The sequence below is a fragment of the Oncorhynchus keta genome, chromosome 37, assembly GCF_023373465.1.
Source record: "Oncorhynchus keta strain PuntledgeMale-10-30-2019 chromosome 37, Oket_V2, whole genome shotgun sequence".
NCBI lineage: Eukaryota > Metazoa > Chordata > Actinopteri > Salmoniformes > Salmonidae > Oncorhynchus > Oncorhynchus keta.
Window position 1 is genome coordinate 24,915,613 of NC_068457.1, and position 15,000 is coordinate 24,930,612.

General features: G+C 46.5%; 1 protein-coding gene across 13 annotated transcripts in view; it reads right to left on the bottom strand.

Moving 5' to 3' along the window:
- Positions 1–15,000, bottom strand: part of LOC118381894 (microtubule-associated protein 2-like) — a 103,402-nt gene that overhangs the window by 31,086 nt on the left and 57,316 nt on the right. For 10 of the 13 annotated variants that reach the window (XR_008095950.1, XR_008095947.1, XR_008095949.1 and 7 more), the window contains 2 exons: positions 2,314–2,478; positions 1,535–1,636 (listed from right to left, as the gene is read on the bottom strand). Coding sequence is in view for 1 of the 13 variants with exons in the window: in XM_052499904.1 (XP_052355864.1) it covers positions 1,535–1,636; positions 2,314–2,473 (262 nt within the window). In the remaining 12 variants the exon portion in view is untranslated. The remainder of the gene's footprint in view (positions 1–1,534; positions 1,637–2,313; positions 2,479–15,000) is intronic. The other 3 variants (XR_008095953.1, XR_008095952.1, XR_008095951.1) reach the window with 1 other exon arrangement.

Here is a 15,000-nt window from a genome sequence, read left to right on the forward strand (position 1 = left end):
TAGGACAGGGAAGTGGAACCCCTCTGAAACTGGATGTGTAGATGGATGTACCAAACCCAGACATCTGAGGGATTAGGACAGGGAAGTGGAACCCCTCTGAAACTGGATGTGTAGATGGATGTACCAAACCCAGACATCTGAGGGATTAGGACAGGGAAGTGGAACCCCTCTGAAACTGGATGTGTAGATGGATGTACCAAACCCAGACATCTGAGGGATTAGGACAGGGAAGTGGAACCCCTCTGAAACTGGATGTGTAGATGGATGTACCAAACCCAGACATCTGAGGGATTAGGACAGGGAAGTGGAACCCCTCTGAAACTGGATGTGTAGATGGATGTACCAAACCCAGACATCTGAGGGATTAGGACAGGGAAGTGGAACCCCTCTGAAACTGGATGTGTAGATGGATGTACCAAACCCAGACATCTGAGGGATTAGGACAGGGAAGTGGAACCCCTCTGAAACTGGATGTGTAGATGGATGTACCAAACCCAGACATCTGAGGGATTAGGACAGGGAAGTGGAACCCCTCTGAAACTGGATGTGTAGATGGATGTACCAAACCCAGACATCTGAGGGATTAGGACAGGGAAGTGGAACCCCTCTGAAACTGGATGTGTAGATGGATGTACCAAACCCAGACATCTGAGGGATTAGGACAGGGAAGTGGAACCCCTCTGAAACTGGATGTGTAGATGGATGTACCAAACCCAGACATCTGAGGGATTAGGACAGGGAAGTGGAACCCCTCTGAAACTGGATGTGTAGATGGATGTACCAAACCCAGACATCTGAGGGATTAGGACAGGGAAGTGGAACCCCTCTGAAACTGGATGTGTAGATGGATGTACCAAACCCAGACATCTGAGGGATTAGGACAGGGAAGTGGAACCCTCTGAAACTGGATGTGTAGATGGATGTACCAAACCCAGACATCTGAGGGATTAGGACAGGGAAGTGGAACCCCTCTGAAACTGGATGTGTAGATGGATGTACCAAACCCAGACATCTGAGGGATTAGGACAGGGAAGTGGAACCCCTCTGAAACTGGATGTGTAGATGGATGTACCAAACCCAGACATCTGAGGGATTAGGACAGGGAAGTGGAACCCCTCTGAAACTGGATGTGTAGATGGATGTACCAAACCCAGACATCTGAGGGATTAGGACAGGGAAGTGGAACCCCTCTGAAACTGGATGTGTAGATGGATGTACCAAACCCAGACTGTAGCTTTAACAAGTGGCAGAGAGCACCGGCACAACGTCAGTCACAGCTAAAGACAATCCTAACAGCAAGACGGCACCAACAGCACAATGATGATGTAATGGTACAGCCAGGGAAAGAGGCTTGACAGACACCTTACCTGCAGTATGTCCCATGCCACTAAGGGGGCCAGCGGACGTTGGCTACTGTAGCCTGGTATGAGGCTAGTGCGTCATACCCTTTTCACACTTATCGTGCCGCCCTGACACGGCTCTGCTCAGTGGTATGAAACAAGGTATTGTAGGGCACTCTGTCACTAAGGCCTACCTGAGGACAGTCTCCTAGTAGAGTCCTGCTTGTCCTGCTCCTGCTTGAGCACTGCCACCGCCTCTGCTGTCACCTTCTCAACTATACGGGCTGACACTTGCTCTGCACGCGGACACACACACACACACACACACACGTATAGAAACGCAGACACGCACACATATACAAGCAGAATTGCAGACACAGTCACACATACACACAGCCAGACACGCAGACAAACAAACATTGAGACACGTGCACAAGCACACAAACACCTGTTCTAACCTCTGTCACTGAATGACTTCATGCGTCACTGAAGAACGCCATCTTATTTAACGATGTCCATGTCCCTAAAAGGTGCCCTAGGTCACTGAAGCACCTGAGGCTCAGTTAATTACTATAGTGGTGGAAACCTTAGGAGGTCCCTATAGAGTGGTTAGTCACTTGGACCATGCCAGTCCTTTAGGACCATGCCAGTGTACTACTCTGTTACAGTAAACTCAACCTGAAGGACCATGCCAGTGTACTACTCTGTTACAGTAAACTCAACCTGAAGGACAAAACCAGGCCTTTACACAGTCACATCCTTCCTTATCAGCAAGTCGTATTGTAATCGTAGAATCAGCCTACTATACACGTCTACAGGTAAACCACCAACTCCAACGAGGTCCCTAAAACCCTGTAGGGATACAGCTCCAGCTATTTCCCTCATGGGCTCAAGGAAACCTCAACGAGGCTGCATGGTAACACCCACCGCTTCAGTTAACATGTGGCTATACCCCCCCCCAGTGCTCTCTCACCTGCTGTGGCAGCGTGTCCTCCGTGATAGCCGTTCTCTCTGTAAGAGGAGAAGCCGTTCTCTCCGTGGCCAGCGAGGGCAGCTGACTGGTCCTGGGCTCCGTTAGTGGGAGGGGCCCAGTGAGAGGAGCTGTTGTCCTCGGGCTGCCGACTGTCTGCCATGACAACTAGACACGGACGAGGATAGAGAGGGGGGAAGGAGTGAGGGGAGAGAGAGAGAGGAGGGAGGGAAGAGGGAAGAGGAAGAGGAGGGTGAGAGATAGGGGGTAGCGGTAGAGAGAGAGGAAGAATGAGGAGAGGGAGTGTGAGAAATAGAGAAAGAAAAAGGGACAGAGAGAGAGAGAGAAAGGGACAGAGAAAGAGGGATAGAGAGAGATAGGAAGTGAGAGAGAGAAGAGAAAGTGTGAGAGAGAGAGAAAGAGGGACAGAGAGAAAGAGGGACAGAAAAAGAGAGAGATAAAGAGAGAGAGAGAGAGAGAGAGAGAGAGAGAGAGAGAGAGAGAGAGAGAGAGAGAGAGAGAGAGATATAAGAGGTTAAAGCGATAGAAAGACTGGCAGTTCAAATCAATCAGTAAATGACAATGCAGTATTGCACAACCCCCACACCAAGCCTCTATCAGGCACAAAGGGACACTTCCTAGTGTCCTCAGTATAGAATCTGCCTGGCACATACTTGGCATACCTAGGGCCTAAGGCAGGGGTAGGCAACAGGAAAGGGTCTGGAAATCTGTCACTATATCGAGGTATGGCACCAATTTGAGCTCAACCAGCACGTAGACTATATGGCCTTGTCTCTGCTCAACATCCCACATCCCACTGGGTGAGACAGGGACAGAGGCCTGTGAGAAAGGGCACAGGAGGTTGGTGGCACCTTAATTGGGGAGGACAGACTGGAACGGAATGGCTGGAACGGAATGAGTGGAATGTTATCAAACATGGTTTCTATGTGTTTGATACCATTCCATTCGCCCCATTCCAGCCATTATTATGAGCCGTCCTCCCCTCAGCAGCCTCCACTGGGAAGGGGGTTATGTTCAGGAAGGAGGTTATGTTTGAGGAAGGGGTTATGTTTGAGGAAGGGGTTATGTTCAGGAAGGGGGTTATGTTTAGGAAGGGGGTTATGTTTGAGGAAGGGGTTATGTTTGAGGAAGGGGGTTATGTTTGAGGAAGGGGGTTATGTTTGAGGAAGGGGGTTATGTTCAGGAAGGGGTTATGTTCAGGAAGGGGTTATGTTTGAGGAAGGGGGTTATGTTTGAGGAAGGGGGTTATGTTTGAGGAGGGGTTATGTTTGAGGAAGGGGTTATGTTCAGGAAGGGGTTATGTTTGAGGAAGGGGTTATGTTTGAGGAAGGGTTTGAGGAAGGGGGTATGTTTGAGGAAGGGGTTATGTTTGGTGAATGAAGGGGTTATGTTTGAGGAAGGGGGTTATGTTTGAGGAAGGGGGTTATGTTTGAGGAAGGGGTTATGTTTGTTTGAGGAAGGGGGTTATGTTTGAGGAAGGGGGTTATGTTTGAGGAAGGGGTTATGTTTGAGGAAGGGGGTTATGTTTGAGGAAGGGGTTATGTTTGAGGAAGGGGTTATGTTTGAGGAAGGGGTTATGTTTGAGGAAGGGGTTATGTTTGAGGAAGGGGGTTATGTTTGAGGAAGGGGGTTATGTTTGAGGAAGGGGTTATGTTTGAGGAAGGGGGATATGTTCAGGAAGGGGGTTATGTTTGAGGAAGGGGTTATGTTTGAGGAAGGGGTTATGTTTGAGGAAGGGGGATATGTTCAGGAAGGGGGTTATGTTTGAGGAAGGGGTTATGTTTGAGGAAGGGGTTATGTTTGAGGAAGGGGTTATGTTTGAGGAAGGGGTTATGTTTGAGGAAGGGGTTATGTTTGAGGAAGGGGTTATGTTTGAGGAAGGGGTTATGTTTGAGGAAGGGGTTATGTTTGAGGAAGGGGTTATGTTTGAGGAAGGGGTTATGTTTGAGGAAGGGGTTATGTAGGGTGAATGAAGGGGACATCCAGAGGAGGACTAGTATAGAAGGACTAGACCCATCCTCATAAGGCTGTGTGGAACATGGATCACCTGTCTCACTCTCAACCCTAACATGCTCAATTCAACAACAAGAACAAGGGCTACAGTCTGATTCTCTGCCCTCCTCCTCATGTCTGCTCTTGTATACTTCCCCTTGAGGATCTAAAAGGAAGGGACTGTTGTGAGGTAAACGGGTAAAAATACCTCAAGCCATGTTTGCACCAATCCAATGCCTTTAAATGCATAAGGGGGAGTGAATGAATGCATACTTCTGGAGAAGGGTAGAGGAATGGGAAGGCAGACAAGGCTTTATTTCAGTCACTCAGTATTGTAAATAACAAACACATTAACTGGGCTCTGCAGCTTTTACAATTCAATTGGGAGTTTAAAGAGAAACAGATTTGATTTGTCTCGTGCCCTTTCGCCTTAGCAGTAAGAATCATGCATATTATGATACAGTGGAGAGACCAAAATGAGAAGAGTCAACACAAACACACACACACACAGACACCCTAAGGAGACGGTTACCAGGGAAACAGGCCCGACAAGTCAGCTGGGATCCCACAGATGGCCCAGACAGGCTTCTAAGTACATACACACACACACACACGAACGCACATGCACGACACGCACACCTCGCCCATCTGCACATAGCAGGGAGACCACAGCTCTCATTATCTGTGATTCCCCACATCATCAGATGTAGTCAACCCTCAGTCAGGGAACAGACAAGATGTAGTCAACCCTCAGTCAGGGAACAGACAAGATGTAGTCAACCCTCAGTCAGAGAACAGACAAGATGTAGTCAACCCTCAGTCAGAGAACAGACAAGATGTAGTCAACCCTCAGTCAGTCAACCCTCAGTCAGAGAACAGACAAGATGTAGTCAACCCTCAGTCAGTCAGAGAACAGACAAGATGTAGTCAACCCTCAGTCAGAGAACAGACAAGATGTAGTCAACCCTCAGTCAGAGAACAGACAAGATGTAGTCAACCCTCAGTCAGAGAACAGACAAGATGTAGTCAACCCTCAGTCAGAGAACAGACAAGATGTAGTCAACCCTCAGTCAGAGAACAGACAAGATGTAGTCAACCCTCAGTCAGAGAACAGACAAGATGTAGTCAACCCTCAGTCAGAGAACAGACAAGATGTAGTCAACCCTCAGTCAGAGAACAGACAAGATGTAGTCAACCCTCAGTCAGAGAACAGACAAGATGTAGTCAACCCAAGATCAGTCAGTCAGAAACAGACAAGATGTAGTCAACCCTCAGTCAGGAACAGACAAGATGTAGTCAACCCTCAGTCAGGGAACAGAACAGACAAGATGTAGTCAACCCTCAGTCAGAGAACAGACAAGATGTAGTCAACCCTCAGTCAGAGAACAGACAAGATGTAGTCAACCCTCAGTCAGAGAACAGACAAGATGTAGTCAACCCTCAGTCAGAGAACAGACAAGATGTAGTCAACCCTCAGTCAGTCAGAACAGACAAGATGTAGTCAACCCTCAGAACAGACAAGATGTAGTCAACCCTCAGTCAGAGAACAGACAAGATGTAGTCAACCCTCAGTCAGAGAACAGACAAGATGTAGTCAACCCTCAGTCAGAGAAACAGACAAGATGTAGTCAACCCTCAGTAGAGAACAGACAAGATGTAGTCAACCCTCAGTCAGAGAACAGACAAGATGTAGTCAACCCTCAGTCAGAGAACAGACAAGATGTAGTCAACCCTCAGTCAGAGAACAGACAAGATGTAGTCAACCCTCAGTCAGAGAACAGACAAGATGTAGTCAACCCTCAGTCAGAGAACAGACAAGATGTAGTCAACCCTCAGTCAGAGAACAGACAAGATGTAGTCAACCCTCAGTCAGAGAACAGACAGTCAGTCAGAACAGACAAGATGTAGTCAACCCTCAGTCAGAGAACAGACAAGATGTAGTCAACCCTCAGTCAGAGAACAGACAAGATGTAGTCAACCCTCAGTCAGAGAACAGACAAGATGTAGTCAACCCTCAGTCAGAGAACAGACAAGATGTAGTCAACCCTCAGTCAGAGAACAGACAAGATGTAGTCAACCCTCAGTCAGAGAACAGACAAGATGTAGTCAACCCTCAGTCAGAGAACAGACAAGATGTAGTCAACCCTCAGTCAGAGAACAGACAAGATGTAGTCAACCCTCAGTCAGGGAACAGACAAGATGTAGTCAACCCTCAGTCAGAGAACAGACAAGATGTAGTCAACCCTCAGTCAGAGAACAGACAAGATGTAGTCAACCCTCAGTCAGAGAACAGACAAGATGTAGTCAACCCTCAGTCAGAACAGACAAGACAGAGAGAACAAGATGTAGTCAACCCTCAGTCAGAGAACAGACAAGATGTAGTCAACCCTCAGTCAGAGAACAGACAAGATGTAGTCAACCCTCAGTCAGAGAACAGACAAGATGTAGTCAACCCTCAGTCAGAGAACAGACAAGATGTAGTCAACCCCCTCAGTCAGAGAACAGACAAGATGTAGTCAACCCTCAGTCAGAGAACAGACAAGATGTAGTCAACCCTCAGTCAGAGAACAGACAAGATGTAGTCAACCCTCAGTCAGAGAACAGACAAGATGTAGTCAACCCTCAGTCAGAGAACAGACAAGATGTAGTCAACCCTCAGTCAGAGAACAGAGAACAGACAAGATGTAGTCAACCCTCAGTCAGAGAACAGACAAGATGTAGTCAACCCTCAGTCAGAGAACAGACAAGATGTAGTCAACCCTCAGTCAGAGAACAGACAAGATGTAGTCAACCCTCAGTCAGAGAACAGACAAGATGTAGTCAACCCTCAGTCAGAGAACAGACAAGATGTAGTCAACCCTCAGTCAGAGAACAGACAAGATGTAGTCAACCCTCAGTCAGAGAACAGACAAGATGTAGTCAACCCTCAGTCAGAGAACAGACAAGATGTAGTCAACCCTCAGTCAGAGAACCAAGATGTCAACCCTCAGTCAGGAACAGAACAGACAGACAAGATGTAGTCAACCCTCAGTCAGAGAACAGACAAGATGTAGTCCACCCTCAGTCAGGGAACAGACAAGATGTAGTCAACCCTCAGTCAGGGAACAGACAAGATGTAGTCAACCCTCAGTCAGAGAACAGACAAGATGTAGTCAACCCTCAGTCAGAGAACAGACACAGACGTCGGTATTTCCTCTTAGGAATCGGGCAAAGAAAGTTATACTTTCTAATGTGCCACCATTCATTAGAGATGGCATGTTGGAGGGAGAGTTATCTTGTCATGGTCAACTTGTATCTACAATAAAAAAAAGGTTATTTCTGGATGCAAATCTCCTTTGCTGAAACATGTCATGTCTCATAGGAGACAAGTGCACATGATTTTAAAGAAGGATACTGACCAACTGAATTTAGCATTTAGTTTTAAGATTAACGGATTTGATTGTGTTCTACACTTTTGGTATTTTGGTACGTTGTTGTCCCGAGAACCAGCACGCAGAGCCCGGTAGCAGCTCTAGCGGGGGTGCAGATAATGCACCACCGTGTAGGGATGAACGTGAGACTGCGACCGGGGTCGCTGAGTCGGTGCTGGAAAATGAAAGTGGATTTCAAGAGGAGATTGAAACAATGGAAAATTAAGCAGCTGTGTTTAATGTACCGATGATTAAGAGGAAGAATTTAAGGGGTGATGAAGGTTCTAATTCTAAGAGGAAGGTAGAGATTGATAAATCAGTTGAGGTTTGACAAGCCCTGAAATCGCTAGACTCTGTTTACGAGAGTGACAAGTGATTTAAATTCTAAAGGAAATGAAAGAGTTCAGTCACAGCCTTAACTTTGTAAAGAGATGTGTTTTCTGTCTCGTTCTCTGTATTTGTTTTTCAGCCATGAGCAGTTTTAAGATTTGTTCTTTAAACGTAAATGGGTCGAGAGACGTATAGTCATAAAAGCTCAAAAAGTAGGGGTGTGGCTATCCTGTTCTCAAAAGGGTTTTGCCTTTGTCATATGAGGTTGACGAGGTAGTTGAGGGAAGGTTATTAAAAGTTAGGTATGAAAACATCACTGTGTGTATATAAATGTATATACCCCAGTAGTGGCAGAGACATCAAATACCATTGAGAAATGTAACACTAAGGATTATTTATTTATTGCTGGGGATTTTAACTGCACAGTCAGCGATTTAGACAGAAACCACAAAGAACCTCATTTAGCCTCAAGGACCTTTTTAAAGCGCCTTATTGTAACACATGAACTGTGATATTTGGCGGAGCCAACATGGAGGCACGAGACAGTACACATGGGCCCAAGTGAGAGAGAACACAATCTCTCTGACCAGGTTTGATAGGTTTTATTGTTTTGAGCACCAATCTCAGGTCTGTAAATCAAATGTGATAAACCCCAGTGGGGGTTTTGATCCATTTCGATAACATCATTTAATAACATAGGAGGTGTACATTAACACTGTAAAACCCAAAAGTGCATACTGGCATTTTAATATAACTTTACTGACTGATGCTCACTTCAGGAAATGTTGTAGTTTTTTTCTGGGAGAGGTAAAGGTCTCAAAGGGCCAATCCCTTCAACAGTGGTAGGATACAGGGAAAATCCAGTTCAACAACTCTGTAATAAATACACGATGAATGTCACCAGAGATATCATCAGATCAAATTTTTGTTCTTTTTTTATTTTACCTTTATTTAACTAGGCAAGTCAGTTAAGAACACATTCTTATTTTCAATGACAGTCTAGGAACAGTGGGTTAACTGCCTTGTTTAATGAATGCTTTATAGTCTGAAATAGTGGAAATCCTGACATTAGTTGAGAACACAGGAGATCGAGGCCATACTCAGGCCCTCAATAGGAAAAGAGCCACATTGGCAGACCTGCTGGGTATCAGAGCACAGGGGGCATTGGTGAAACTGAGAAGTACGTTTCAGGGAATCTCTGAAATGGATGCCTCATCCAAATTTTACTTTGGTTTAGAGGAAGATAATGGACAAAGCATAATTATTAATTGCCTCAAATCAGCTGTTGGACAGGAGCTCACTAGCCCTAGTGAAGTTAGAAAGAGGGCAGTAGAGTTCTATGCTGAGCTCTACAACTGGGAGTACAAAGAGGGCATAACAGTGACACAACTGTTTCTTGATGGGCTTCCACAGGTGGCTGCAGAAGCTCAGGTTGAGCTAGAGCAACCATTGTCTTTGCAGAAGCTCAGGTTGAGCTAGATCAACCATTGTCTTTGCAGAAGCTCAGGTTGAGCTAGATCAACCATTGTCTTTGCAGAAGCTCAGGTTGAGCTAGATCAACCATTGTCTTTGCAGAATTTCAGGTTGAGCTAGATCAACCATTGTCTTTGCAGAAGCTATACACTGCATTGGAAAATGGAAGGGCACTGGGCATTGATGGGCTTTAGTTTGACCGGAGGGTTACTACCGATAAGCTGCAGATGGGCTGTCCTCCCTACTCCCAAAAAAGGGTGACCCTAGGGAGGTGAAGAACTGGAGGCCGGTGGCCTTAATGTACACTGATTATAAGATCCTGTCCAAGGCTTTGTCCAACAGGCTGAGGGAGGTGATGTGGCAAATCATACACACGGACCAGTCCTTCTGTGTTCCCGGCAGGCAGATAGAGGATAACATTTTCCTGATTCAGGACTTTATGAACGTCTCTAGGGCTATTGGGTTGAATGCTGGTCTAATTTCAATTGATCAGGTGAAGGAAATTTGACTGCGTTGAACATCAACACTTATGACACACCTTTGAGGCTTTTGGTTTCAGCTCTGGTTTTATTACCATGATCAGGGTGATATATGGTGACATTGAAAGTGTATTGAAAGTTAACGGTGGCTTGAGTGCTCCTTTTAAAGTGTGTAGAGGAACTAGACAGGGGTGTTCGTTGTCGGGAATGTTATATGTCATCGCTATAGAGCCACTACTAAATAGCATTAGAAGTCGCATTGAAAGAGTGTACAGTACTTTTCAGGGGATATTCCTCCTATTCGTCTCTCTGCCTATGCTTATTATGTAGTTATTTTAGTGAAAAACCAAGCGGAGGTCGATAGTTTGAGTCTCGTGGTTGATCGGTTTAGGGGAATATCCTCTGCAAAGATAAATTGGGGGAAATGGTCTGGAGGGATCATGGGTTTGCAGGGGGGCTGGAATGGTGTAAGGGAGGTTTTAAGTATCTTGGAGTGTAGATAGGGGATGAGGGGACAATGGAAAACAATGTAATGGGGAGGTTGAAATGGTGGAAGACAGGATGAGGAGATGGCATTGGTTGTTATCTCATATGTCACTATTATTGTTAACAATGTGGTTGGAGTATAATAAAGGTGTCCAGAAGAGAGATTGTTTTTTAAATACTTGAGTATAAAATAAAGGTTTTATAAAAACTCAAACTCCTCTCTCTCTCACCCCTCCCCCCTCTCTCTCTCTAACCCCCCTTCCCCTCTCTCTCACCTTCCCTTCCCTTCTCCTCTCTCTAACCCCCCTTCCCCTCTCTCTCACCTTCCCTTCCCTTCCACTCTCTCTCTCTCTCTAACCCCCCTTCCCCTCTCTCTCTAACCCCCTTCCCCTCTCTCTCACCTTCCCTTCCCTTCCCCCCTCTCTCTCTCTCTAACCCCCTTCCCCTCTCTCTCACCTTCCGTCCCCCTCTCTCTCTCTCTTTCTCTCTCGTTCTCTCTCTCTCTCTCTCTCTCTCTCTCTCTCTCTCTCTCTCTCTCTCTCTCTCTCTCTCTCTCTCTCTCTCTCTTTCTGTCTCTCTCTCTCCCCCTCTCTCTCTCTCTCTCACCTTCCCTTCCCTTCCCCGTCTCTCTCTCACCCCCCTCTCTCTCTCTCTCTCTCTCTCTCTCTCTCTCTCTAACTCCCCTTCCCCTCTCTCTCTCTCTAACTCCCCTTCCCCTCTCTCTCTCTCTAACTCCCCTTCCCCTCTCTCTCTCTCTAACTCCCCTTCCCCTCTCTCTCTCTCTAACTCCCCCCTTCCCCTCTCTCTCACCTTCCCTTCCCCTCTCTCTCTCACCCCCTCTCTCTCTCTCTCTCTCTCTCTCTCTCTCTCTCTCTCTCTCTCACACTCTCTCACACTCTCTCACACACTCTCTCTCTCTCTCTCTCTCTCTGTCTCTTCTTTCTGTCTCTCTCTCTCCCCCTCTCTCTCTCTCTCTCTCACCTTCCCTTCCCTTCCCCGTCTCTCTCTCACCCCCCCTCTCTCTCTCTCTCTCTCTCTCTCTCTAACTCCCCTTCCCCTCTCTCTCTCTCTAACTCCCTTCCCTCTCTCTCTCTCTAACTCCCCTTCCCCTCTCTCTCTCTAACTCCCCTTCCCCTCTCTCTCTCTCTCTAACTCCCCTTCCCCTCTCTCTCACCTTCCCTTCCCTTCCCTTCCCCGTCTCTCTCTCACCCCCCTCTCTCTCTCTCTCTCTCTCTCTCTAACTCCAGTTCCCCTCTCTCTCACCTTCCCTTCCCTTCCCCGTCTCTCTCTCACCCCCCCTCTCTCTCTCTCTCTCTCTCTCTCTCTCTCTCTCTCTCTCTCTCTCTCTCTCTCTCTCTCTCTCTCTCTCTCTCTCTCTCTCTCTCTCTCTCTCTCCTCCTCCTCTGCGGTCCTGGCAGTGTAGAAAGGAGTTCACAGTGAACTAGGCCAATGTCTGCTGTAGTGGAGTGGAAGGAGGTGGTTGAGAGGATGAGATCTCTCTGTGTGATCAACAGAGGAAAGAAAAGCCCTACTGCGACACACACAGTGAGAGAGAGAGCGAGAGAGAGAATCGAAGCCAAAGGAATGTCTAGCCTGGCTGTTGCTAAGGAGAAAGTGTGGCTTGCTGAGTCTACCTTTACAGTACACCGCTAGAGAGATGATGAGGAATTAGCATCTCATTGACCTGATAAGGAAAGGCTGTTTCCATATCATTGTGATCCAGTCATGCTAACATTATCTGACTCCCCCCTCCCCGTCCCCCTGTCCATGCTCACCCCCCATTACAGCACAAAAACACTCAATCAAGCAGTGCGAGAAAGAGGGATAGTGCCTAACTGTCTAACATTTCCACCTCACATTCCATTAGAAGCTGGCGGAAAATCTCTTTTCATCCCTTTGTACTGTGAGATGAGATGATATCAGACACACATAGAAAGGACGATCAATACCAGAAAATCGGCTTTTCTTCCTGTCATCTCTGTTCCTGTCATATCTGCTATAGTGACATTTTTAGTAAACAGTGCAGGCAGTATGCAGGCCAGGGGACATGAGAATGTCCTGTCCTATCACTTCTAACACTGACTGGTCAGACTGGGCTAGTTGTCCCTGGTTGGAACATGCAGGGAGGGTCTGGCTATCATATACCAGCAGATAGAGTACACAGAGTGAGGGATAGGAGAGAGAGTGCTAGAGAGAGAGAAATATTGATGGTTGGATGAAGATGGTTTGCTTTTGGGCGTGGCAGGACAGGAAGCCTCATGGGCTTTCTGAGTTCCACTCAGGTCAGTAGGCATCATAAGCTCCCTCCCTCCCTCCATCTCTCTCTGCCTCCCCTCTATAGTCTATATTTCCCACCCTTTTCTCCCACTACTTCTCTCCCACCCTTCTCTCTCTCTCTGTCTCTCACCCCCAATCTTGCCCTCCCTCTCTTCCTCCCTTGTCTCACTCTTTTCACCCTCCTCTTCGCCCACTACATCTTTCTATGACCATTCTCTCTCTCTGTCTCTCACCCCCAATCTTGCCCTCCCTCTCTTCCTCCCTTGTCTCACTCTTTTCACCCTCCTCTTCGCCCACTACATCTTTCTATGACCATTCTCTCTCTCTCTCTCTCTCTCTCTCTCTCTCTCTCTCTCTCTCTCTCTCTCATTTCTCTTTCAATTAAATTCTCCCTCCCTCCCTCCCTCCCTGTCTCCCTGTCTCCCTGTCTCCCTGTCTCCCTCTCTCCCTGTCTCCCTGTCTCCCTGTCTCCCTCCCCTGTCTCCCTCTCTCCCTCCCTGTCTCCCTCCCTCCCTGTCTCCCTGTCTCCCTGTCTCCCTCCCTGTCTCCCTGTATCCCTGTCTCCCTGTCTCCCTCCCTCCCTGTCTCCCTGTCTCCCTCCCTCCCTCTTTCATAAGCCTTGTCCCCTTCCGGCTCCTCTACTGGGGCAATCTTCATGCCTCCCTGAGTTCTGTTCATCAGAATGTCAGCCACCATTTAGGAGACAGAATTCCTGCTAGTGCCAGCCAATCACAGTAGCTCAGATCAACCTGCCCCTGTAATCCTTGTGGTTTGTGAGGACACCGTCTTGTGGGGACGGAGTGGTCATACAAGGACATACTGTACATAGGTCCTTACATCAACCCTGGGTAGCTATAGTTTCATGGTGTGCAGATGTGTAGGTTGTCATGAATGTTGTTCTGGAGGCAGCTCTGCTAGTGGTCACTAGCTGGCACAGACATAAAGTCATAAAATCTGATTTTAAACCTAATGCCTAACCCTAACCTTATATTAAGACCAAAAGCACATTTATGTTTTCATGAATTTTTACAATCTAGCCAATTTAGACTTTCCAGCTGGCCCATCTAGTGGGAAGGGCTCAGTTCTGCCTCCAGGGCTAGACTCATGACATTAAATGTCAATCTGCTGCAGATGTTCGCCTTTGTCAAGGTTTAGGATAATACCATCTCATACATTTATGGTGACTCAGCAGAGACAGGTAGTAGAATACAAGGCAGAATGGTAGTAGAATACAAGGCAATGGTAGTAGAATACAAGGCAGAATGGTAGTAGAATACAAGGCAGAATGGTAGTAGAATACAAGGCAGAATGGTAGTAGAATACAAGGCAGAATGATAGTAGAATACAAGGCAGAATGGTAGTAGAATACAAGGCAGAATGGTAGTAGAATACAAGGCAGAATGGTAGTAGAATACAAGGCAGAATGGTAGTAGAATACAAGGCAGAATGGTAGTAGAATACAAGGCAGAATGGTAGTAGAATACAAAGCAGAATGGTAGTAGAATACAAGGCAGAATGGTAGTAGAATACAAGGCAGAATGGTAGTAGAATACAAGGTAGAATGGTAGTAGAATACAAGGCAGAATGGTAGTAGAATACAAGGCAGAATGGTAGTAGAATACAAGGCAGAATGGCAGTAGAATACAAGGCAGAATGGTAGTAGAATACAAGGCAGAATGATAGTAGAATACAAGGCAGAATGGTAGTAGAATACAAGGCAGAATGGTAGTAGAATACAAGGCAGAATGGTAGTAGAATACAAGGCAGAATGGTAGTAGAATACAAGGCAGAATGGTTGTAGAATACAAGGCAGAATGGTAGTAGAATACAAGGCAGAATGGTAGTAGAATACAAGGCAGAATGGTAGTAGAATACAAGGCAGAATGATAGTAGAATACAAGGCAGAATGGTAGTAGAATACAAGGCAGAATGGTAGTAGAATACAAGGCAGAATGGTAGTAGAATACAAGGCAGAATGGTTGTAGAATACAAGGCAGAATGGTAGTAGAATACAAGGCAGAATGGTAGTAGAATACAAGGCAGAATAGTAGTAGAATACAAGGCAGAATGGTAGTAGAATACAAGGCAGAATGGTAGTAGAATACAAGGCAGAATGGTGGTAGAATACAAGGCAGAATGGTAGTAGAATACAAGGCAGAATGGTAGTAGAATACAAGGCAGAATGGTAGTAGAATACAAGGCAGAATGGTAGTAGAATACAA